At 41.6% G+C, this 27,768-nt stretch overlaps 1 protein-coding gene across 1 annotated transcript in view; it reads left to right on the top strand.

Annotated features, from left to right (window-relative positions):
- The first annotated feature begins 572 nt into the window (after window positions 1–572).
- The window catches only part of SPTLC3 (serine palmitoyltransferase long chain base subunit 3), a 748,918-nt gene continuing 721,722 nt past the window's right edge, over window positions 573–27,768 (top strand). Inside the window, exon 1 of the mRNA XM_086927721.1 lies at window positions 573–1,170. Coding sequence (XP_086783847.1) covers window positions 1,051–1,170 — 120 coding nt within the window. The 5' untranslated portion in view covers window positions 573–1,050. The remainder of the gene's footprint in view (window positions 1,171–27,768) is intronic.

Consider the following 27,768-nt stretch of genomic DNA (forward strand, 5'->3'; position numbering starts at 1 on the left):
ATCATTTTTGTAAAGCGCTCTGATATCCTTCGGGATCTTGTTCGCGCTATATAAAACTTTATAAATAAATGAATAAAAAATGAGATTATTTTAATAAAGATTGCCTGTATATGCCACATCCAGTGTAATAAAAGTAAATTTCACTACAAGGTACTCGTGAAAGCAGGAAGCTCTCGGGATAATGTGACGTTATTGATAGAGCTGCCGACTTTGGACCTGAAGAACCTGTTTTGAGTCTCGGCGTCGGATCAACATCCTGTGATTCTCGGCAATCACTTCATCTCCCCAGGCTTAAAGAACGTGAACGTGACCTTGTGTAATGTATCTGGTGCTGTATAACGCGCCTCAATACCTTCGGGTTGAATTCGCATTATACAAAACTTAAAAACAACGGCCCATCAAGCGCTTCAGACACCCAGAGCTCTTCCTGCTGCGGTCACGGCCAGGTTCTTGTACACACTTGGCTTGAACTATCCAGGAAATAAACTCCCTTCAGCGCTGCCCTACCCATACTCATTCTTTAAATTCTGCGATTGTGTAACCCTTACATTCTGCGATTGTGTAACCCCTGCACCTCCAGGGAGCGCTTCACTCCCTCACCTTGGGCGTTTCCCTGTTCCCGCAAGAGAGTTTGGTGCGCTTATGTTTAAATGTCCTCCTCTCCCCTCCCCCTCGTCCCGCCCACATGCGGAGGGTCTCGGCTGCGGCACTAGCGTCCTGCGGGTGCGCCAGCACGGGGCTAGCATGGCGACCAGTGGCGACGTCCGGGCGCCGCAGGCCCGCACTCGTTGCCTGGTGACCCGGGTACGCCAGCTCTGCGCCGCCCAGGAGGTGTGCAAAGGTGACGGCCCCTGTGAGAACTAGAGGAGGGCGAGCCCGTGCCCCCGCCCTTTGCTGCTGGAAAAGCCGGATGGGCTGGTTGGGTCCATTCTAGCACAGCCTCGCCCCCGTCTGTGGCTGCCCCGGAACACTCTGCCTGCTCCGACCCTCTCCTCCGGGACGCCGCCGTACACCGTACTCGCTGCCTGTACACCTGGCAAGCGCGCCTCCATGGCTGACTCCCAGCGCCACCACTCCCTCAGCAACGGCCACTGCTGCCCTGCCGGGAAGCTTGGCGACATCCCGAGGAACGGGATCTGCAAGAAGAACGGCGTGACCAAAGTCCTGAAGGTGAGAGTGCCTACAAGCTAAAGCTTCGTACAGGTCGATCGGTATGTTAAGGGGCTGTCTACTGAAGGAGCAAGCGAGGCACAGTGACAGGGTCCCTCACAGGCGGGTGAGGGAGGCAGCGTGCCTGCCTGCATGCCTGAGCTCTTCTAACTTTTGAACATCAAGAACCACTTCGTTGCTATCAGTGTGTTAATTCGCCTGATTAATTGTGAAAATGATTATGCATTATTTTGAGTTTCGTTTTTCAGAAATGTGCTGGATGCTTTTTTCGCTGGTGCATAATGTACACGAATTGCATAGCTGGTTGGTTATATACATTGGTGCACACGTTTTATTGTCATACGTAAGAACACCTGTGAAGCGCACTGAATTAGCACATTAACTCTAGGCACATGACATTTTAAGGGTTTTAAAAAGTCATCTATTTTTTAGTTTAGCTTTTAACTTTTAAAAGTGAGAACATGAATGTATGTTTCACATTGTATGCTCTAAAGTGATCGCACTAAGTTGTTTAAAACCACCCTTTCTTAATTCAATTAAGACCCAGGGAACGGTTTGGATTTAGGTTTAAAATCCCCCTCGTAACAGTGCATGATTGCTCCTCCTTATAATACATTGCAAGTTATAATATTCATAACTCTGACAGCCCCTGTTCGCATCAACCCTATGTGGCGCTCATCCAAAGAAACCTGCTCAGGTGTAACCTTGGTTTCCTAACGTGTACAATAACTACCAAGCTCGGGTACCATGCCCTTTTGTTGATAACCTGTGTAAGTCCACATACTGCCCACTGTACAACGTGCAATTCAGTTATATAAACCATTATCATACATGGACAGTCCCAAATCGTGTACCCTGTTCACCAAGGTCCAAGAAACTCTGCAAGTGAGTCTCAAGCTAGTGCGATCAAAATACAAACTCAATGGGATGGGTACCATTCTATGGAAGTTTACCTATGCAGTCTCGGGGCTTTTCAATTATGTGAAGTATTTAATCACCCAAGGGGCTAGATGCTTCAGAAACCTGCTTGTCCTGCAAAAAAGTCCACTTGACCATTTGGTGCTTTGCAATGAGGGGACCCAATACGTCAGTGTTCTTGTTATATCAGAGCTATAATAGTCTCCCTGGATGTCCCAGGGCTTATATGGTGTCATGGTTTGGGTTTTCAATGGTTAATAAAACAAGTGGTTCTGTCGGGTGAAAACCAAAAGTGATTTATACAATATTCTTATTATGTCAGAAGAACCCCCTCTTATGACAACACAAATCAGAGCCTCACAATAAATGACTCGAGGTCTTGTTCATTGCGTTTTCATGTTTATATGAATTAAAGTCATTCAGTTATTTCATGAGTACAAAAGACTGTCAAGGTGAATTATTGTGCAACGAGGTGACAATGGTGAATAGTGCTCAAATGGTGAAAGATTTCCTATCTATATACAGTGAGATACAAATCTATACAATCATTATATACATATATACACAGTTTTTCTTTTACAGGCCATTTTCGACAAATGTCTAGAGAATTTCCAGTGTTTCTTTAGGTTTTTAAACTCCTAGATGTCAGTGGCCGGATGTTGTGTGTCGACTTTCTGCAGCGGATCCCGGGACCTCCGAGTCAGCGATCTTATCCGTCAGTAACTGAACACGGATCTTCTGAACAAGTAGCTTCAGTCCCACAGGCGATTCATATGACCTGATAATCGAGTGGACTGTTGTGCAATATACTTCTGTCTTGAAAAAGACCCACCGCGACCTTAGACACGGGCGCAGAAGGGTCGAAACGTCGACACGCAACATCAGGCCATTGACATCTAGGAGTTTAAAAACCTAAAGAAACCCTGGAAATTCTCTAGACATTTGTCGAAAATGGCCTGTAAAAGAAAAACTGTGTATATATGTATATATTGATTGTATAGATTTGTATCTCACTGTATATAGATAGGAAATCTTTCACCACTTGAGCACTATTCACCATTGTCACCTCATTGCACAATAATTCACCTTGACAGTCTTTTGTACTCGTGAAATAACTGAATGACTTTAATTCATATAAACATGAAAATGCAATGAACAAGACCTAGAGTCATTTATTGTGAGGCTCTGAATTGTGTTGTCATAAGAGGGGGTTCTTCTGACATAATAAGAATATTGTATAAATAATTTTTGGTTTTCACCCGACAGAACCACTTGTTTTATTAACCATTGATTACCCAGGTTCTGAGGGACACAGGGTCACCCCTTTTTCTTTAAATATGGTTTGGGTTCTAGCAAGGCTCAGATCATACGCTGTTTTTATTATATTAGACTCTGAATATACCAGACACTGAACCAGTGCTCTATGTATCTGAAATATGTTAATATTCATGTATGCCACATATGCATCGGCACTATTTATGAAAGGGCTCTGTTCGGCTATCTTTCTGCTCACGGTAGAGCTCTGAATATGCCAGGACTATGACCTTCATTATGTCAGTGGTCTGATTGTAGCAGAATGCATGACATATAATTGCTGTTTTTGCTGCTTTAGTTTCTGAGGAAGCGTCTTGTGAATTGCTCTGGCAAATTTACTTCTTAGCATTCACTTAAGTTCACAAAATGTCAACGTAAATAAACTCGGATTCAACGTGCGGCCTACTTGCTCAACTGTGGATGAAGGAGATTGCTCCTAGTCTGACATTCTCTACTTAACTACGTTGTATAATTCTTGGAAGGTCACAAAATATCATTATGGCATGGTTCCCATGGTTGTCCTCATATACTAAGCCATAAACCTTGCAAAGTCTTGTCAGAGTCCAATTATTGTGGGCTGTCCATGCAATTAAGTTTGGCTTATACTTACAAAAGTTTTTTTTTTTTTCACTCATACAAACGTTTACTCGTGTAAACATTTACACGTGTGCAAATCTGCTCACTTGGGTTGGAAATAGGCAGGAAACGGTCGCTCCTGGCCTGGAATGCCCTCTGACTTTTTGCACACCAAACATACTTATCTTTTTATGGGTGTTCACCAACTCCTCTCCAGTTCCTTCTCAGGCTGGAAAAGGTAGGACATTTTACTCCTGACAAAATTAGTAAAAGTTTTCTAATATGTAACACTCCCCACCCCCATGCAGAAACTCACAACTGATATTGTCACCGGAGAGAAAATAAAAATGTTTAAATAAGTGAATTTGCGCTTATGTGGCAGACTTTCCCATAAACCTATACACACTTGTAAAGTTGAATTCATAAAGGTTTGCTATGAGTATGCCTTGAAACCTGTAACTGTCACAGATTTCTAGGCCTACTTAAGGAAAATCAGGGAATGTCTTTAGTGGAGAAGTGTGGCTCAATGATTAGAGCGACAGACCCTGATGCAGAGGTCTAGCCCGGGACCAGGGTTCAATTCCCCGCCTCGGCCGGTCTTGTGCTCAAAATTCCACGGACCTGATAATTCTCGCCTCGGTGCCTATTCCAATCATGGAGTCCCACTCTGCAACTCCTGGGCAATAGCTTGCTTAATCTCCACAACGCTACGGATGCCTGGCCTCCACCTTGGGGGTGCCCAGGAGTGGACGCCTCACAAGGAAAGCCAGGATGGGTTCCACAGCGGTATTCGTACAAGCGCCTTGAGACCCTTGCGGGTGAGTAGTGCGATATACAAGTATCAATTTACATATCAATTTACATTTCTTTAGACTGCACCAATATATATGTGTGTGTAGGTATATGTGTGTATATATATATATATATATATATATATATATATATATTACCTACTGGCGATAGCTAGTAGGTATATATAGTTAGGATTTTTTCTCTATGGAACTTTTGAAAATTCTATGTCTAATAACTTAGGCGTTTGTGGACGGAATTGGCTGAAATTTTCAGGAAAATGGCACATTTTGTTTCTGAGCAGCTCCTGAAAATTTAGGGGGGGGGGTCGTCAAGGGGGGGCCGAGAAAAAAGGGGGGTCCCAAAACGCGTTTTTCCCATTCATTTTTCCATAGGGCGGTTGGCCTCACTTTTAGCTCGAACGGCTGAATGGATTTGCACGAAACTTGGCAAAATTGTAGGGACTGTTAGCCCGATGTGCCTTTGCTAGGTCTCAATATATGTGCTTCAGTGGATTTTGAGAAATTAACGTTTAAAACAAGATATATATCTGTAACAGAGCTCGGGGCAGCGCTCCGGTTCGCGTACTTTTCGTGTAACGGAACTTTGCGATGCGAAGCTGATTGGCTCTCCGGTGTCTGTCAACATTCTAAACAGTCCGGAGCGGCCGCCATCTTGTCTCTCGGTAGGATCGAGAGACAAGAGGAGGCCAAAACAAAGGGGGAAATGAAGGAAAGGGGGCAAGGTAGACCCCTTCTGACCCCCTAGGATTGATGAGGGGGATATTATAGAGCCACGCGGGGCCCAAAAAAAAAATAAAAAGAAATTCCGATTTTTTTTTTCCGCCGTAGAGACGCGTCTTGGTACGCGAACCGGGAAGCTAACCAGCAGTGTAACGGGAGTCTGAGGAGTAGCTGATTGGCTGTCAATATTGTAAACAGTCCGGTGCGGCCGCCATCTTGTCTCTCGGTTGGATCGAGAGACAAGAGGAGGCCAAAACAAAGGGGGAAATGAAGGAAAGAGGGCAAGGTAGACCCCTTCTGACCCCCTAGGATTGATGAGGGGGATATTATAAAGCCACACGGGGCCAAAAAAAAAAAGAAATAATCCGATTTTTTTCGCCGTAGAGACACGTCTTGGTACGCGAACCGGGAAGCTAACCGGCAGTGTAACGGGAGTCTGAGGAGAAGCTGATTGGCTGTTAACATTGTAAACAGTCTGGAGCGGCCGCCATCTTGTCTCTCTGTGGGATCGAGAGACAAGAGGTGGAAAAAAAAAAGGTATGAATGAAAGGGGTAAGGCAGACCCCTCCTGAACCCCTAGGATTGATGAGGGGGCTATTAAAGTTCCCTGCGGGGCAAAAGAAAAAAAAAATTGTGATTTTTCGCGGTAAAGGTGATTCCTGGTACGTTAACCGGGCAGCTAGCCGGCAGCGTAACGGGAGTCCGACATATTGTGTTTTTTGAACGTTTGTGATATGTGCACGTGTGGATTTTGTCTAATTAAGGTTAAAAAAATATATATATATCTTTAAGCGTGTTCTGGCGCGCTTACGTTTTGGGTTTGGTTTGCGCTGCAGAGACGATACGTCACGGTTATGCGATGCATCATGAGGCGTCTCACGGGCTACGTGATACGTCACTTAATAAAGAATATATTTTACAGCTATAGATATTAGCTTTTAAAAAACCAATGAAATTCACAGAAAAAACCATAGGTTATAGACCATATATAGTTAGGAATTTGCATTTACAAAACCTTGAAAATTCACTGAAAAAACCATAGGTTATAGACCATATATAGTTAGGGATTAGCATTTACAAAACCTTATTTTATTTGCACAAAACCATTGAAATTCCATATATAGTTAGTTGCACTAACTATATATCGCGGACCCGCAATCCACTGCTAATGATGTCACATATTACATCATTCATGACATGGTCAGTGACATCACTGATGACATCACTGATGACATCTCAAATGACATCACTGATGACAACACCCAGTGACTGTATGTTTCTGTAAAGTTAAAATATGTCTTACATATTGAAGAATGAGTAGATGTATAAGCGTCTGGATGAAGGATTTAGTAGGTGCATGACTGACTGTATGAGAGAATGATTAAATGTGTCTCACTGAGTGCATGGGTTAGTGATTAAAGTGTCTTAATTTGGCAATCATTATATATGTTGTTCTGTAAAGTGCTGCATGTTTAAATCAGTAGCTATATCAGTAACTATATGGGTTATTGAATGGTTGCCCAAGTATTTGTATGGGAGACTGAGTATGTGTGTGGGTGGCTGGGAGGTGTATAACTCTGTGCATAGATGTGTGAGCAGTTGATTCCCTAGGTGTATGGGTTCAAAAGTGCATGTAGAAACAGCTGTATGGACAGTTGACTGTGTGCATGAGTGTATTGGTGAGTGAATGGATATCTCAGTGCTACATGTAAAAGTAAGTACATATGTAAAACACAGTCCATGTGAGAGTTGACATATATAAATAACTGAACATAAGAGCCAGTGAATGTGAGAGTGGCTGTATGAATCATTGTGAACTTGTATCACGGATTGTATAAGAGAGTAAATATGTGTTAGTATATGTTTGAATAAGTAAGGTGTGTATAACTGTATAGTTGAGGAAATGGAGATGTGATTAATTCTTTGCATGACTGACTAGGTGTGTGAGTAACTCCATGGATGTGTGACAGTCTGTGAGTGCCTGTTTACACTTAGTGTATCTAAGGTTATATTAGAGTCTGAAGATGTATTATCACATAAATGATATCATCAGTGATGTAATCAGTAATGTCAAATGAGATGTCAGTGATGTCATCAGTGATGTCATTTGAGATGTCATCAGTGATGTCATCAGTGATGTCACTGACCATGTCATGAATGATGTAATATGTGACATCATTAGCAGTGGATTGCGGGTCCGCGATATATAGTTAGTGCAACTAACTATATATGGAATTTCAATGGTTTTGTGCAAATAAAATAAGGTTTTGTAAATGCTAATCCCTAACTATATATGGTCTATAACCTATGGTTTTTTCAGTGAATATATAATATATATATATATATATATATATATAATGTGTGTGTGTCTGTATCCTGGTAGAAATGCCACACACAAATGGGTTAAAGCACAAATGCCGCCGGTAGCAGCACAGCAGCCTGTCACACACCAATCACTGTCAGGCCATACGCGTTTCGGGCGCCCCTCACACTTGATCACTGGCTGCCCAACGGAAGACGGAGGCTTAGTTACTCGCACATATTTTATTTAAGTATACAAGCCCCGCCCAAGTGGGAGTATGACAGAGAAGCATGATGGTTGTTGCAGTTAATTGTCAGACTCAATATTGCTGAAATCCCAGTGGGTGCCTTTAGTTCTCCATTGTAAAAATGTCTTGTCCCAATGGGCGGAATGAAGTGTGATCAGCGCAGTCGTGAAACTAATATTTACCGGTAGCTCAGGCCCCGCTGCTGTTGTGCATGGATCTACAGTGCTCAAAGAATCGAGCAGTGACGTGAATGAGGGGGGGCCTGAGCTGCTGGTAAATATTGGTATCACAACGGCAATGATCACACATCATTCCGCCCATTGGGGCAAGGCATGTCGCCTTACGCACTCTAACTGAAGTCATGAACACCCTTGGTTTATCTCCAGACTGAGAACACCTGAATCAGTGGATATGTACCCCTAAGATGCTTCAGGACACCGCACACGCACTCCATGTGTTTCTGCTCTCGTGTCCCCGTCCCCAATCTTGGGGCTCTACTGTTCGCATTTCTCCTCTTACTCTTTATACTTCCCTTTTTCTGACCCGCCCAATACTGGGCACGTCTCTTACCTGCGCTACCAACACACCGCGCAGGCTCTTCATCACACGCTAAAACTTGGCCCCCTTATTTCATTCACTATGGACATCTGGCAGTGTCCGCCTTTACGTGTAGCTGCATTTAATAAGGGGAACCGACACGGCTACTGCACTTACACTCTAGTCTCGGGCTTAATCAGATCTGGCCCCCTTATTGGGTTCACTATAGGCAGTGTTCGCTAGTACTCGTAGGGACATTTATTAAAAGAGAAGCTGCATGACTACTGTATCTACATCTTAGTCTCCGTGTTTAACCTGACTTAACCATCCCGTGATCGGGTTGCACCATTCCCGTGTCACTGACGAGAATTCACTCCACCCGGATAGTTTACCGTGTAACCATGATGACTGACGCATGCGCGGCACGCCATCAAACCTGGCCACACCTAGGGCCCTGGTAGTCTGTTGTCTATGTCCTTTCACCAACAGAAAGCAACGTAAATGGAGCACACCTGCCCCCACCGCAGGGATACATAAGCGCCTCACAGACCGAGGCCCCCACCAACGGAGATCCGAAACAGACGATTAGGTCTTCACATGGGTACTGAGCTACGATGTAGTAAGTTGACGCCGCTCTTCCGCAACACAGAGGGTAAGCCTTTCTATTTCGGCGCATCACAACGGCAATCATGGCGCCGGCCTTTCCTTTTCTCTTCCCAGATTTTTTTAACAGCCTGAACCCCTGCCGGAATATCATGAGGTGTATCCTACTAACCGCTAGTGTAAGAATTACCGTATATCAGTCACCACTATGCACCTTGCCTTACACGTTAGCACATAACTCGGTATTACCACGTTTTGCCTCCACTAGGGCAAATAACACTGCAGTTTTTCCACATTCTTGCTTGTCACCACATGTACGTGATTTTATAGCAAATCCTGCCTAAAATTGCATATATGTGTATATTTGTCTGTATGTTTTTGTCTGTGTTTTGTTTTCTGAGAGGGGACGCCGCTCTTACACATAGTGCACCTTAGTGCGTTCAACAAATTTTTTCATTCTAAACACACAAAGCTAGTTTAGATCTCTCACCACGCACACTATAAGGTCCTGAGGAAAGCCAGTATACAATCAAGGCCTGGCTGAAACATGTAGACAGATCCCTGGATGTAGGAGCTCCTAATTACCGCTCCACTCACATCCACTGCCTTGATTTTACTGCTGCCAGTTGCCCAAACATTAAATAAAACCTCATTAGTAATGAGACCACTGTACAGTTTTTAATTTTCACTATCACATCATCACACTGCACACTCGGTAAGAATACCTGCTCCGTTGTAATCAGGCATCGTAACATACCAGGGACACACTCCGTGTCACCAGGTGGGCCCGATGATGAAGCATTCCACCAACTAGGTTGGTGATTGAGGTCTTCATGAATAAGAAAAGCTCTTTTCTTTTTCTTTTTCAGTTTAAGACATACAGCTCCTTCATTATCTCATATCAACAGACTAGTTGTTCAGTCATTGGTGTGTGACAGGCTGCTGTGCTGCTACAGGGATTGGCATTTGTGCTTTAACCCCTTCGTGTGTGGCATTTCTACCAGGGCAACCTTTGTTTGGAGATATATATATATACTTGCCTTATATGTGTGACAAAGGCATATACGTGATGAAGGCACTGAGTGGTAATTTCTGCATTGTAAAGGCTGGTTCCTTTGTGTATGATTAGAGTTACTGTCTTGCGTGATTACAAATAGCGTACTCTTATTGTGTCACTGTGAATATAAAGCTTCCCCTGTATGGTGTTGAGTGAAAAGAATTGAGATAGCTGTATGTGTTGGCACTGCCTTCTTTGTGTGGATGATCTGAATTTTGGAGGCTACTATTCTAAGTCAGAATGTTTGGTAAGAAACTTGTCTATATCACCTTCGTGGATTCCAGGTGCTCTTGAATGTTTTTTTGTGTTTGGTAGGAGTTTTTTCTGCATATAGCTAGAATGATGTTCCTCCAATACATTACATATTGTAGGAAGAGTCGGTAAGAATGAAAGTCTGCATCCATAAGTTCTACTTTTAAAGAATCTTTGAAGTTTACTTGAATGAAAGGTCAATGCTGAGTGTCTTGAAGGTAGAACATCTGGCCAAAGATAGTCATTTGAAGGATTGTGGTGATTTGTTCCACATAGTTGTAGAGGCTGTCTGTCTGCTAAATGGGGACGTTTTTAATTAATAGGATGGCCATTCCATTTCTGTCAACAGAACCTGTTTAGTTAGGATAGTAGAAGGTATTGTTGCACAAACTTTCTCTTTCAATCAGTTCCCCTAAAAATGTACCATTGGTGATCAGTGGGTAGCCGGCTGGACTGATCAAGGATCTTCTTGAATATCAGCCCATGATGATATGAGGTTGTGCCTGTAGATGAAGAATTATTGACAATGGTTCTTACATGGATGGCTGCATTAGTGATGAGCCTGATGTCCTTGGAATTGTGATGGGAGCAATGGTCAAGTGGGGAACCGGCTCGCCTACTGACATTAATGAAAGATGCTCACTACATGTATGAGAGGAATCTTTGTCTCCCCATTCTATGGTAGTAATTACCCAGATGTTGCCTACATCTGCTCTGGGGTTTGAGCATTGTAAACGCAGGGATACCAATGGGTCCTCATAAAGATGATTCTTCCTAAGCCCCTTTGTATCCACCTAAATATCGGGATATTCAATGGCCGTATTCTAACTTGAGGAAAATCTATCCTTTAGACAGTAAAATAAGATCCCACCTGCTGCATTGAACTCACCTACCAATCATGAGCTGTACATTTGTGGTTAGTAGCATATCTACTACCTGCTGCCTACATTGGAGTCAGCAGGTCCTGATTTTGGTGACTCCTTACTATCCTCTATTGAAGAATGGCTTCGGTACGAGTGCCCTTGAGGAACCTGACTGTTCACACAGTCAGGACTACATGCCAGGAGGTGTATTCGGTGCTAATTGGGGTCCTTCCAAAGAGGCTATTTCTCTGCTTCCTGCAAACCATGGCAGCGATATAGCGCATCCGGTCTTTCTTCTTTGAGACGATCCATTCAAACCCTGCAAATGCTCTATTCAAATTGTGATGCTCTGTCGGCCATCTGTGAAGTGTAACAGCTTCTTCTCACTCTGAATTCCTGAGTCGAGATAAATTGATAAACTATTTCCTGGGCCTCCTGCCTGTAATATACTAATGGCTCTGTTAAAGATTGTATCTTCTGCACTCTTACAGCAGTGTGTAGACACACCTACATAGGTACATGGGGAAGACAGCCCTGCTGTAGACCGGTGGGGAAAGACAGCCTCTGATGGACCAATGAATCAACCTTCCACCCCCCACCCCCTCCAAAACTCTTGTGTTTATACATTAATCAGTGAGCACCATGCTTTATTGCAATGCGCCATGGATTGTACTTTTGCCATGGAGAACAAACTTAAGTTCAGTAAAGTTCCTTTTCGATAAGACCCAGGTCACATGAACACTTTATTAAACCTGTATGTATGTATTCGCTATTTCTATTGCACAAACCAAAAGGCAGAGAAGGGCTCTACGAAGTCAAAGCCAGTGATACACACTGCAGGAGACATGAGGGGCAGCTGGTTTGTGTTGTGTTACTGCACAATGATGTAGTGTTTTTTTTATAGAGGCGAGTCCTCAGCACCTTTCTAATCTGGAGGAGAAACTACATTTCCTAAACTGACAATTTTTAAAAACTCTTCTTGAATATTATGGTTAACCCTCTAACCAAATATCATTCTAGGAAATCCACGTAAGTCATGCCCAGCATCCCATAGATGCTTATACCCTTTTAGATTCAGAGGCCACTTTGGTGCCTGTAGTTCACTAGACACCAAGGATAGTGTTTTTGTGCAGCTCCCCAATCAGCCCACTCGACGAAATCTTAATCCCCACTTCAAACTTCTCCTTCAGTGATGTGTGTTCCACATTATTTACATACTAGGGGTCGCGCAAAATATTGGTCCTGAGTCTGTTAAGTCTCCAAACCAAATACATTAATTCCATCTGCGAACAGCAACTGCAGCAATGATGTCCCCATGCTCATTGGGGTGAGTTCCTTATAACTAGTCTATTCTTTACTCTATATGTGTTCTTTTTGGGTTGAGAAGGGTGTGACTACAGAACTCGAGAAATCATCTGTTTTATGCTCCCCATAAATCGGTATAAGTTGCCAGACTACTTTCCCTTTTTCCACACAATAGTATGTGTAGCTTTCCTGCTTTGAAACAAGGCCATTTCTGCTGTCATTGCCCAATATGCCTACCTATCTGGCATTAATGAAAAAAGAAATCTTTCTGAGTCTCCATCACTTTGCAATCTGGAAATAATGTAAACCATAATGCCAATCTGGAATACAGTGACTTGCCAAGGTTAACCTCAACACTTACACTCTTAAAAGCTGGAAACTGGACACGGGAACTCTTTTGCATGTAGAAATGTATCCCTGGCAGAGTTTCTCCAAAATGGAATTAAAACCCTGCAACGCAGGACGCAGACTAAGACTTCTCTCTCCAGAATTCTTTAAGAACAGTTTTCCTTTCCTATTGGTCTTTGACTTCTTCTGCCAGATCTGCACAGCTGATCTAGAAGGGGGTCAGGCCCAAATGACAGGAACCAGGTAGGGCCAATAATCAATATATAGAAAGAGAAAGTACCTGGGATCCAACTTATTTATTTGCAAAAAAACACACTATATACCTTTTGTGGTTAGGGTTATTTATTTACCCACTTTTTGCTTTCATTGTTTCGTATGACTTCATAAAGGAAACTCTCTTATTTCCAGAAAATCATACAAATTATACCACAATCAACATTACTCATAACCACATATATACATAACATTGGACAAAACTCAATTGTGATTATATGATAAACATACATTAAAAATTGCACAATATGTTAAGAAATCCACGAATAAATCATGTTTGTATTCAATTCAAAGAAAAATCTGCTATATACAACCCAATAAAGAAACAATTTACAACTATTGTGTGTTTTTTTGCAAATAAATAAGTTGGATCCCAGTTCTGCACAGCAGCACCTCTGTAGGGAACCTCCTCCAACTGTAGTCCTCCCTTCCCTTTTTACTGCAAAAGTTCAGATACTTGAAACGCCCCCTAAACAGTCTTACCATGTAAAATCTGAATAGAACTGTCGGCTTAACAGAACAAGTATTTGCAATGCAATAGGACTTTCATTTACTCGAGACCTTTTGCATTACAAACAGTAGTCAACCAGGACAACGGGAGGGTGGGCAGGGAGGCATGAACAACGGGAGGGTGAGCGGGGAGGCACAGACAAAGGGAGGGGGGCGGGAAGGCATGGACAACGGGAGGGGGTGGGGAGGCACGAACATCAGGAGTGCAGGTGGGGGGGAGTGGGAGAAGGCATGGACAATGGGAGGGAGGGGGGAGTAGAGAAGGCAGTAGGAGAACCTCATTAAAGAAAATAGTGCACACAGTCTAAATAACACATACAGTGTAACACTCAAAGAAATGGGGCCAGTAGCCATGGGAGGGTACAAATGACAACATGGCTGTAATAAGCTGGGACAAACAAGCCTCATAATAAATCAGAAGACCGCATTTACGAAGGACAAAGACACAAGTCAATGAAAAATATGGGTGAGGGAGTCGACGTTGCTTCCCTCACGTACTGAAGTACAGCAGATCTTAAGCGGAGCAGCACTTGCGCGCTGACTCTTGGCTCGACCTAAAAACATATCAACCATACTGATTCCCACAGAATTTATACAGTCATTTGCCTCCTCAACCTCCTACTCCCAACTTTGTCATACCCATTTTTATAAAATACTGCGACCCTTCTTCCCTGCCCATGTTTATAACCCAAGAGCATTTCCTGTAGAATTCCACACGCTAATTTACTATAGAAACAAACTGATGAAAAACCTCTACATATTGACTTAAATACGCACACCTGCTCATCTTCCCACCTCTATTTTGCTTCTACCTTACCCTGCACAAAATGTAAGTGCCCCAATAATACATACATTTTTCCAGCTAAAGTTTTTTCATTGCAACTGCCCTCCCTCTCAACTGAATTATGGTTTGTAACCCGAGGCAGCCTTGTTCTGCATGTTCTTGAAGCCAATCTTTGTTCTTTGGTCTGCTGTTTTTTCAGGCACTGGTAGGATCCAAAGTCTGCTCCCACCCAAGACTTCCCAAATGGAAAGCATTGTTTTACTTAATAAACATTTCTTGTTTCTTTTATGAGAACAGTTTGCTTAAAAAAAAAATTGTCATTGGGGAATGCAAATGCAGGGACGAAGATCTGCTGTCACTTGCAGGCCTCCATCCCTTCATTCACAGCCAATCACTAGGTGTCGGAAATAGCGACCTTACTACTTAGTATTTATTAGGCACGCCATAATGCTACTCCCTGCGAATTAATAATTTGTGGCGCGACATTAGTACCCATGTTACAAATTGTGCACCCATTAGCAAACCAGTGTGTGCACAAATTGCTAATTCTGCTGGTTTTATGGATGGGTGTTCATATATCGGTCCCTAAATTTCTCAGAACCTTGCACATGGCATGGATCCACCCATTCATGGGATATGGCTAGTCCACAAAGATGAACCCATCAAATTGTAAATCATCAAACCGTAACTCTAAAAGAGAAAAGCCCTCTGTGTTCCAGGAACAATTTAAAAGCCAAATTAATGTTGCACATCTCAAGTCAGTCATCTGCCTACACTGTTACATTTTGATTTACATTATCCTATGTAGATTATTGTACCATGCTGTCGTCCTCTGATATAGAGCTATTCACTGATTGAACTTTCAACAAGATAAGTGATATATCTGGAAAAACTCTACCATAGTCTTTTTCGGCACCACGCCTCACAGTGAAATAACCAAGTTATAAGTTGGTACATAACCAAAGGATATTTTACTCACTCTTCTGTCATTTCCTCCTCTAATAGTTTTTCCTATCACCTGTGACACTTTCTTCAGCAATGTCAAATGCTTCTCCCACTGCCTCTCCCTAAAATGTAACTAAAGTGGCCCAGCTCCTTCACTAACAACCTACACAACAGCCATGCCAATTGTGTTAATTTGGATAAAATTAAAACCTGCCACCTAAAAGTAATGGGCATAGGGGTACTTTCCTGCGCCCTCCTGATACTACCTGGCTCTAGCTATTTGACTTAGATTACCTCCTAAAAATTGTCAAAAGCATTGAGTGACCGAGTGCATGACACTACATGTGACATGCGACTCCAGTACAGAAACTCCTATAAAAGGACCAAAATGCTAATGTTGAATGAACCCGCGTCCTTGCATACCTTCCCAAGAAAAGCCAGTACCAAATTGATAGCCCACTAGAAGTCTGAGTGGAGGGAATCACAAGTCATTGTCCAATGTGCTCTTTTTTACCTCTGCATTTTCTACCATCCTCGCCCTGAATCCCTCATCATTCATAGCTCAGGCCATTCCTTCAATTTAATTTGTACTTTGAGTAACATAAAATGCATGATGCCCTGTTCATTTTAGTAATCTCAGTAGACCCTGGCATTTATAAAATAACGCCAAAATTATTTTCTATAAGTCGGGGTACCAAGGTCCTGTCTGCCGACTGTTTGGTGCTCTTCTTTGATGCCCCGTTTGACCCCGCTTATTTAGGTAAAAATGTAAAAACTTGATGTTCAATATTTTCTCTTTGGTTAACGCCATCAAATGTACCCACGCTGTTTTGTAATCCCCATGTATTCTCAGTCTAGGTTGTGGTGAGCAGGCCAGCAGAGGTAATATAAACAACCGGGCATGAAATAGATATAGAAATCCCAGCATTTGTAAAGCGCCAGTGTCCCGGCACTGGGGGCCGTAGGGAAGATCAAGCAAGATATTGCCCAGAGTCACAAGGTGCTGGGCTAACCTGCCGCTGGCACCGGGGATCGAACTGTGAGGCCCCGTGTTCCGGAGACAGCCTCCCTGGCCGCTGCACCAAACCTCTTATGAAACAAGTGGACTCCAGTAATTGCCTTTCACATTTTGTCTTCCTGTCCATCCCCCTTCAAAGAAGTTTCTCTTTTTCTTGCAACCCACCCCCCCTTCACGTTCTTACTAGGTGCCTTTCTAAGCGTTTCGTTTCACCCTCAGAACAGAAGGGCTATGTTGTGCATGTCTTAGGGAAGTACATTTCCCAAGATCCTAGTAGGCAATTGAATTCCTTTGATCAGGTAACCTCAATCTTATTATGAAATTCAAACACCATGTCCTGTGAGGACCTTTTCTGTGACCATTGATGACCAGATTGCCTCTGGTTTTTATGTTTACTTTACAGATGAGACGGTGTATTTTCCATTAGTCATATACAGGGTCTACAAACTCTTGACGGGCAGTATAAACATCTGTTTTTGTTTAACACTTTTTGGTCCTGAAGAATGCTCATAAACCCCGGCTGGGGTCGGTGTAACGCAGAAACATGTTGACGTCTATCTGATAGATTTGTTGATTACCCCCTAGTCCTCTTCTTTTTTTAACCCAGTCCTAGGACACTTCATAATAAAGTTATTAGGTCCCCTGGAGACAGTTTTAATATCTTCGCTTAATTTTTGTATGCACTCTGCCCCTCACTCATAGAGTCCTTTGGCCCCCTCTGTACAAAACACCTCAGCTCCTCTTCCATTTTGGAAGAGTTGTAGCCCACATCTGGGATCATGCGGCCCTGGTGTGAGGAGGGATCCCTATGATGAAGCATGTAAACCTTTGGGTGTGTGTGTTCTCGTCCTTAAAAAGGTCTCTCCTTATTCATAACAAGACAAACAACCTTTTGATCTACTGATTTTCATGATTGTTTTTGGTACTCAGGAGTTTTCCCTCCATAGTTTTTCTTGTATGATATAAACCATGTCATAATGTTTTGAGAGCATACTTTTTGTGAGTTATAATCCGAAATATGTGTCCAACATATCGAGGTGGGAGAAACTTCCATAATATGTGGTGTTTTATTATACTGAAATTCTGTTCATAAATTGGGCCCTTCTGAACCCAATAAAGATATATCGTATAACGAAGATTAATATGGAGTCATAAGTAGGTCTTCTAATAATAAAGTTTCAAATCCTCCCCCAAAAATTGAAATACACCAGTTCTACCGTACTGACTTAAGTATAGCTTGCATCGCTGTAGATTTCAGATGTCATCAGTGATGTAATATGTGGTGATCACTTCACCCCCAGCATGCATTGCTTAGGACCTCATATATTACATCATTTGTGGCATGTAATTGAAATCATTGATTAAGATATATAATAGACCAGGCTGTAGTTATCGTTACATTATAGGTACCTCAAGGGGGTTTTGCTGAAGGGATTTGTGAGCATGGCCATAGAACAGGCGCTTACAGCGTAGATCCTAAAAAGTCTTATCCATGCCAGGCTTTTAGAATATTCACCCTGGATACATTTGCATATTAAAAATCTAAATGGATCTACTTAACATGGTTAGTGTATTTAAAAAAATATATATATATTCATGGATCCGGAAATCTTAGACAAATCTACTTCACCTTTTATTTTAGAGGAATACTTTATGGATTTAAGAGTTTGTCGCACAAGATTGCTTTGGTGCACCAGTTACATGGACACCATCCTCTCTTTTACATAATCGAATAGTGTGAGGTTCCTCAGTCCTGGTATGTCCCTGGGGATATTGCCCCAGTCCCTGACTGCAAGGGACAGGTTCACCTCCACACAGTAATCCGATTTTCTGGTAGAAATGCCTTTTGATTATTAGTTTAATGGGTTAAAGGGAGGGAAGGTGTCAAATGGACTGAACATGTATTGAACAGTGTGGACATTCTACAGTGTAGCAGTGACCTCTCCGAAATATTAGGTGGGCTTTGAGGACATTTGAGGGTAACTGCTGTTTAAAAAAAAAAAAAAAAAAAAAGTACTAATCAGTTGAGCTGTCTTGGAGTTCTTGAAAAGGTTATTACTTTATTAGGAGTTTTTAATTTGGACAAGTCAGTGCCTCAGAGCCCTGTAAATAGTTGTGTCCATATGATGAACACCATAAAGCATGTGTGAACTAGAGAGTAGCCAGACAAACAAATTTACTTCAATTTGAGCATCAGGGATCGAAATATCCTACCAAAGTTAGTGATCCCGACACTTTCCATTTAGAAACCTTTGGGAATTTGTCAAAAATTATGCATTTCCAGTATGATTTTTAAAAGAACTGCACATTTACCATTATATACTTCTTTTTTTTCTCCCTTTTTCTCTCCATTTTCTTTTCAATTCTCCTTTAATTCATTTTCACCTTTTTTACTTCTGTCTTTCAAATGCCCTTCTTTCTAGTTTTCTGTCAGTTCTATTTCTCTTATTTTCTTTGCTGCTAACAATCTTCCACTCTTTTACAATTTCTTCTCATCATCCTCCTGTTCTCTTATTTCCGTCTATCTTTCCCTTCTTTCTTTCCATTATTTTTCTCTTCTAAAGAGTAATTTTTTTGTTCCTTTCTTTTTTCTTCTTGCTACTCCCTCCTACCACTCTTCTCTCTGAAGCTTAACATTTTACTAAGAGTTGTATATATTTATTGTCTGATTAATAACAATCATCACAAGAGGATGTCTTACAATACACACACAGAAACAAATTTCAAATGTAGGTAAATAAAATAACTCTAAGTTAAACATAGGAGTTCATTTATCATAATGTGAAAGAACCATACAGAATTAATAAGTGTCATGGGCTTGAAGGAGGGAGCAGACTTTAATTCATAAATGATCTATGTAAAAACATTCAAACACATTACAATTAGGGCTACCGGCAAGAAACCATACACGATTTAAAACTGCCAAGTGCTTAAAATAGTAATTATTTTAAAAAAAGGATTACGTTCTTTACTTCGTTGAGCATTGGATCAGTTTAACCAATATTAAGTTATCTCAGTGTCTATTAAAACTTTAATCCTATATTAATTGATTTCTCTTATCTTGAGCCATTCTTGTGTAGTATCACATTTTTGAAACAGACATCCCCATCATGCAGCAGTGCTCATACTATTTTTGCATTTTAATACAATTTTTACGGAAACAAACATAGTAATTATATTGATTGCTTTTTTTTTATTGCCAAATGGCCTCAGCCTGAGGCTGAATTGTCTAACTTCGGAATATTTCCATATCGTTTTCTTTATGGCCCATTGTCCTCCGTTTTGTTACCAACTATATAATGAAGTCTTCTGGGAAAGACCTGTGGCATGCTACTCTCTCTTGCTTTGTTATATTTCCTTCCTGCTTATATCTTAATTAAAAGACAAAGCGATCTGCCTATTATCTTGTCCGGTCTTCTGAACCCTTTTGTTCCATATTTGAAGATGACTCTCCCTCCTAAAACGAGTGTATTCAAAAATAAAGGTCATTCCTGGCACAGCGGGTAAAAGGCCATAAGAACTCCAGAGTTGTTGATCCTAGCTAATCAACGCTGATGCTGCAGAAGGCTCAAAAACTGGAGTTTATTGATAAGGGAGAGCTCTAAAATTGTTAATGAGCACCAGAACCAAGAAGTTAGCACCTATACCAGTTCAACCCATGGTTGTGTAGACCTTCCTTAACAATAAACGTGCAGTCTTCTGATCAACGATCCTTTCCCGATCTAGTCTATGTAGCAATTCCCTTTAGATAGCACGTCTTGTTCCATCCTCCTTTTCCCTCATGGTCCATACAAATTATTTTGTACCCTCTGTCTCTGCCCCAAGCATGAATTGAATTATAACGGGCCATGAAAGTAGTGGGAAACAAGAAAAAACTTGACAAGGCACTTCTATCTTGATGCACTTGCTTTGGTAAGCACAGTATTGTTCTTTAAGATCATGTCTTTTTTCAGCTTTCTGTAATTCAAATACAGTGCGCTTGAAGTCCCCTCAATTTAATGTGGAAAGAAGAATCTAATCTTGGGATTCAAGTTGTTGTGAAGTAGTGTGGCTCACTGATTAGAGGCGGCAGACCCGAGAGCAGAGGACGGCCCGGGACCAGGGTTCGATTCCCGGCGCGGCAGGTTTCTGGACCAGGGGCAGCAGACTCGATAATTCTCTCGCCTCGGTGCCCACTCTGATCAGCGACCACACTCGGCAACTCTGGGCATTAGCTTGCCTCATCTTCACTAACGGCCCCACCAGACCGCCGGGGATGCCTGGTCTCACCCTGGAGATACCCATTAAGGGACCATCTCTCAGGGAAGCCAGGAAGGGTTTCGCAGCGGTCGAAGCGCCTTGGGACCCTACGGGTAAGTAGTGCGCTATATAAATGCCAATACATTTACATTTACATTTACACATTGTGCTTCTAGAATTAAATATGATTCTTCTTTGAAATCCTATAAGTTAGGAATAGACGTTTATTTGTAAACAATGTAGATCTTCTGCTTCACAGCTTTTTAATACATTCATATGTTTGAGCCAAGTTTTAAAATGATGCTTAGTGCATGGGATTTATCTGAATCCTCAATGTCCATGGCATACAGTAATAATGTAGAAGATCTATAATCCATAATCCCAGATTTAAATTAATCGGAATGCTTTCAACTCACCACTAATGTGTAATCATTTCAGCCATATCTCTTCAATAGGTATTGACTTTCTCAACGATTTAAGTGATGTTTCCATAGGTGACTTTTCACTCCCTCAATTGATCCACATTCATGTCTTGACATAAACATTAAGCCTTAGGTTAAAACAGTAATTTAAGCTGCTGATTGTTCCAAGTGATGTTAAATGAGGATGAGATGTAATTATTACAGCACTAAAGATCTGCGAATTGCAGAAATAACTGATTCTTTCCCATTAAGAAAATGGCAGACCTGTAGCAGAATGTTGCCACTGACCCATTGAAAGCACAGTAACTATGGAGAGCTTCTGTATTCCCTGGTGGTCCTCCAGTCAAGTGCCAGTACTTTCCCAGTTAAGTTTTACCATTCCTGTGGAAAAGAGCTAATCCATAACTTTATTAGTATGGCTGCCCTGCTGAGTAGTACTGCTGAGTCTGAAGTGCGCAGTTACTATTAGGAACAGCAATCCCAAGCTTTGCTTTGTTTTGTGGAAACAATTCACATACTTTTCGTTCTGAACAATACCCATTTCTGAACAATTAACTGGGGGCACTGACCAGCCCGAGGCTCAGGAGGAGGAGGGTATCCTGTACTGTGAGCGGAGAGGACCACACGACAGATAGAAGAAACATTTTCCTGTTCATTCTCTACTGGTTAGGGTACTTCCTTCATGAATAAAGTGTTCAATATATTGTGATGAGCAAATCTTCAATTTAGCTGTAAGAATTTTGCTCCTTGTCAAATGTTGTAGGCGCATGCTGAAGGAGCCTCCATGTTCTAATGCGAAGGAATATTTTTTTAGGTTTTGCCTGCACAGTGCAGGCTCTGTGCTTGTGAAATCTATTGTATTGAATATATCTTAAAAGGGACTTGCATCCTGCCCCCACTTCTTATTGGTTCTTGTGCTTGTCACATTACTTTTCCTTATTTCTATTGGTTGAGGGGCTTCTATTTACTGTTGTGCCCTGTGTTTCTCTTATCAGTATCCCATCTGCAAAGTACTGTGTTTTATGCAGTTTGGTGGAACTTCTTTCAAGCGTCTCCAGCAAACTTTGCTTTAATGTTGCAGCGCTGCCCAAGTGCAGTGGGCTCAGCATGCTGTTATTTCTGTGAACATAGATGCAAAACTTTAATTTTATGCTTTGAATGGCCCGTTCTGGTTTATTTCTCTCCCCGCCTGTAATCTAGCACTGGAGCAGGCCCACCTTTCTCATTTTATTTATGATTGTTTTCCGGTTTATGGTTTGAATAATCTGTTCTTGTTTATTACGTCAATACTTTTTTGCTCTACCCTCCTGCACTGGAGCAGGCCCGCCATTCTCATTTTATTTACGAAAGTTTGCTGGGCTTGCTATAAAGTAAAGACAAAAAAAGTGAAACTGAACGTTTTCAATGTAATAAGGAAATCCCTCCCTGGCCATAGCTCAGTTGCACACACTCTTCCCACCACTACCCCCAGGTTCAGACAGGCCCACATTTCACTCGTAACCAGCGGGCGTAGATGTACTCCAGGCTAAACAGGACTTGTGCTGTCCTTTGAGCAAAGATAAACCGCTCCATCGAGTGCTTTGGCGACATTCGTACATTTATTTTTAACAATTTTCAATTCCGCATTGGTGTTCGTTTTCACTTATTATTATTGAGATACTATGGTGATTGTATATGACCAAGGCGGTCACCGGTCTTTCTGGGCTTTCTGGGTGGGGATTGGCACCAGGTAGGGGTTTTGTTAATTTCTGGCGTAACGCTGCCCATGACAGATTAACCCTGCTGGTTTCCTCTGGTGAGGTTTGCGTTATCGGACATTATGACATATACCGGCCGCACAGGGTTCTTCTATTCCAATTACATTCTTAGTCTGAGATATTCATGATTTGATACTATTCTATTTTTGCACACCCAGATCGGTGACTGTGCAGGTTTTGCACGGAAATGACACCAGCTTTGTGCAAAGATTGGATGGATCTTTCACCTTTTCACTATGGTGACAAGTCGCAGGTGTTACTGATGGGATCCTGAATCTTTGGTCCGCTTTCTATGTTGTATTTTAAATTTAAATAGCACCTTGGCATGATCATGCTTTATCAGCGTTCTTCTTGTGTGTCCGCCCCTGACCTGGATTCTGTCCTCTCGTGTAAATCTATAATTTCTTTTTTTAATATACTTATGGTAGGTGTTTTATCTTTACAGTTGCATAGGGTGAGGACGCCGATCTGCAGAATTACAGGGCCGACGGAGTTGCATGCCCTCGAGAACACATCCAATGGAGTTTCTCTCTTCATCAAGATGTATATCAAGACATCTTTTTCAAAGTAATCCGGCCATATTTTAAGATCATTCGGAGATGATCCACTAGTTACCACTGTCATTGTGAGGGTTTCTTTTGCTAATGAATCAAAACAATTTATATGATCTGCTTTTGCTTGCGACTCCTCGTGGATTAGGACTGGACTGTTTAGCAGTGTTTATCGCTGTACCCCCTGATAAGTTTTCACCCAATGTGGGGTTTAGTTTTATTTAGCTCTTCTGCGTCCTTAAGAAGGTTTCCTTATTGGAGTACCATTGGATGGAAGCACTATTGGTAATTTATTATTTGGCAATTCTTGATTACTCAGAATAACTTATCACTCAAATGATTCTTTCTGGTTTATAGTTAAACAACTGTGGTTGTCTTTTACCAATTGTGTGAGGCTTAAATCCATTGGCAAAGTGAGCAAGGTACCCACATCTGAGCATACCCTGCCAACTTAGGAAGAACAGCAACTGCTTTCCATGCCACTAGAGTCAAACTATCACGGCTGATGAGGGGTGTTACCTCGAAACCGGTCCTAGGATGCTTGTTTCCGGTCCTGGGAGGACCTGGCTCGGCAGTTCGGGCTGGACTATTCCCATGAGGCACGGGGTCAAGGCTTATTTGCATATAGCTGGGTCTGAACTGGGGTGACTAAGTTAGTTAAAGAACAATGATGGATTCAACCCAGATCTTTGACTGGGGTGAGTGTTTGAAAAGTCTCAGTGCTCCATCCATCCTCTCCTTCTGTTTGCTTTAATTTTTTGGGCAGTTTCATTAGATATGCCTATCCATTCTGTTTACCCTAGCTAATAATAATTTTTGTTTCTCTGCTATTTATGACATACTTGTGCTTTACCTTTTCACAAGACGTTGGGGGGCACTTGCCTGTCCCTAGTGATGAATAGGGCTTTTACTGTTTGTACTGGTTTATTACGATGGAATTGACATACATTTCCTCCATTGTTTTTGTGTCTTTAGTGATCACCCCTTGTGTGATTTTATTGCTTTGTACATTGTGGAGCACCACAGCCTGATTTCATATTCCTACAAGTGTTGCCTAGTATCTTAAATACAATGCCTGTGATTGGATGTAGAACGTTGTTCATGTTTTCTTTGGTGGTCTTTTGGTTTGATCTGTTTGTTTTTATTTATTTATTTATTTATAAAGTTGAGTTCTAGGAGATGACAATACATGTTATCTTCGCCTTACTCACCCCTTTTCCCATATAGATAGGCACATATTTGACAAGTGAATTGACAATATTACCACATTTCTGTGGTCTTTGTTCACACTCGGCAGTAGGTATTTCACATATGCTGGTGGTGGTGGTGTGCTTGCAGTGCTCCTCCCAATTGTTCCTTTTAAGCTATAGAAGGCTGGTCTTTCTACTGCCTGTATTTTATTTTTCTTACTGAGGTGAAGGGGTTAATAAGTAGTATCTTATTGCTCAAGGGAGAGGGCATGATTTGCCCCTGCCTAAATGTTGGCCTTTCCAGACACATTTGCCCAGCACAATATATTGCCTTTACAATAAACAAGTAACTTATATTGCACAACTGCTCACAAAGCTACAACTTACAACAACACAGCTTATTATTAATCAAATAGGTGAAAACGACAAATAGGTGAGCGACTACAAAAACTCAGTAGGTAGGCTACAGATCAGTTGGATATCCTCTTTAAACCCCAAGGTCCCCAAAGGCAGAGTAGGAATTTTCCATTTTTTATTTTTCATTTGTAATTTTAACACCATTCCATAACACTCAAATGGTGACGTGAGGGCAGTACTTTCAGACGCTCTTAAATGTGTCCTGTTTTAAAATTTTATTACCCTCGCACTTTGTAGGCAGGTAACGTTATAGTCATATACAGAAGTTCAAGATTGCACTCGGTTAGTTGCATTTTAACGGCATGGGAGTCATGTTGATCGGATCTCGAAAACTTCGTCAACACTGGGCTTTACCTTTTATCAAACATATTTTGTGATGATCTCTTCGATGGATTCTTCATGCAATATATACATCCAACAAGCTTTGAGTGGTGGGCCGCTCCCAGTTATTAAAATGGCAAGATATATTAATGTCATCGCAGCAAGGCACTGCCCTCAACATGGAACCTCCAACCTGACTTAGGTTCCGGAAGGATTTAAGGGCCTGGAGTTTAAAACAAATGTTGGCCCCCAAATTTCCTTCAAATTGGAAATCTATTTTGCCTCCTTCCTGTGCTGTGCCTTTTTATGTCTTGTGCACCCAATCTAATTTGGTGAAACAGAGCATTTTTAAGCAAAGATGTGATAGAAAAGAATCACAGAAATCCATGAAATGAGAGCAAAAAGAGAAATAAAAAGCAAAAAACATGCACAGGCTGAGAAATTAAATCCGATACAGAAAGTAGAACAAAGGCAACAGAGAAACAATAGGTCTATAGCACCGAAAGCAATGGAGTAGGAGGAAAAGAATGAATGAAAAGAGAAATGGACAAACAAAAACCAAGGGACAAGGAGAGAAAACCGGACTTGAAAGTAGCCAAAATTAAAAGCGCAGTAAAAATCAACACAGACTGTATTTTTTGAGCCTACGTCTAATCTGCCGGACAATGGATGCTGTGCATTATGTGAGAGATTTCAATGGGTGGGTAGACTGACTGTAGAGAACCATGTAATTGTAATTGCATTTATATAACGCTTACTACCTCTGACGAGGCGTGGAAGCGCTTATCCGGCGAGGAGCACGCTACTACGGAACCCAAAAAGGATTAGTGGGGAATTAGTATAGGGAAATATGAAATTAATTTGAGCGGTGGACATGTTAGTCTGTTATTTGAATTGAAAAGGATAGTGGAGGGATAGAAGAGGGAAGGGTTTGCATTTATATAGCGCTTGTTACCCCCGATGAGGCGCTTTTCTGCAGGTAGCACGCTACTCCAGAACCCAAACAGAATTAGTAGGGAATCAGTATAGGGAAATATGAAATGAATTTGAGTGGTAGACATGTTGTCTGTTCTTTGGATTGAAAAAGATAGTGGAGGGATAGAAGAGGGAAGGGTCTTGAAATCTTTTTGTTTTTTTTCTGAGCTCATAGTAGTAGAATGAGGTTTGTGAAGAGGAAAGGGGAGGTAGAGGGGTAAGATTCAGAGGGAAGGGTTTAGAAAGTCTTGTTTGAGAGATCTGAATAATAAGAGGAATGAGATGATGCAAGGTGGGGTAGAGGAGGGAAGAGTCTAGAAAGGGTTATTTTGGAGATCATAGTAGTAGAGTGGGGTTTGCGATTAGTGAGAGAGTGGATCTAGAGGATATATTGAGAGGTAGAGGGTGAGATATAGGGTGGTGCATTGGAGATGCTGAATTAGAAGCCAAGTAATAAATATACAGAAGTACATGGAAGGTATATATGTATAAGGAAGGTAATATATGTAGATTTAAGTTCTGTTTATTAAACTCAGACTTTCAAGTGTTGCTGAACTTTAAGTTTTTTTTTGTAATCCAATGGTGAAGCAATTGTAGATAGTTGTTACTTATATATGTAGTTCCCTATATACATGTTAAACATAGAATAATATGACCATAAGTAATATGTATATTTGTTAAGCCAAGCTAACAAATAGCTATATATTTAAAAACATAATTATTATACACCGTTATACAAAGCAATACACATATGTAGGTACACATCTATAGTCCACATAAATGATTATATACAGAGGGATATGTTGTGTATTTATGTTTGAGTATGTTGGTTATGTGGGGAAGAGCCAACTCGTAGTCTTCAGAAGAAAAAGTAGTTATCTATGGATCTTATGTTTGGGGGTAAAGAGTTCAATAGTTTGGGTGCTTGAACAGAGAAGGATGTGCCACCTATGGTATTTTTTTTATCTTGTATGAGGTGAGGTGCCAATCAGGAGCGGAGGTTCCTTTGTTGTATGTGTTTGGTGGTTTTATTCCTGATTAATCGCTTTGTGGGTGATGCAAAGCAGCCTTATTGAGGATATTCTGGCAAACTGTAACTAATGTTGGGCTTTCAAGGCAGGGGAGATGTGGGCTTGTGGCTTTATATGCAAGAGTCGTCTGGCAGCCAAGTTCTGAATCCGTTGTAGTCTTTTTTATTGTGTTAAAGATAATCCATGGTAGAGGCTATTAGTGTAATCAAGTTTAGACTGAACAAGAGAGATAGTAGCCTGGACCTTGTTTAGAAATCCCAGGTAGGTTGGGGGGGGAGGGCGGGGGGTGGAAGTTGTGTCGTAGAGTTTTT

This window comes from Lissotriton vulgaris, chromosome 6 (genome assembly GCF_964263255.1).
Source record: "Lissotriton vulgaris chromosome 6, aLisVul1.2, whole genome shotgun sequence".
NCBI classification, from domain to species: domain Eukaryota; kingdom Metazoa; phylum Chordata; class Amphibia; order Caudata; family Salamandridae; genus Lissotriton; species Lissotriton vulgaris.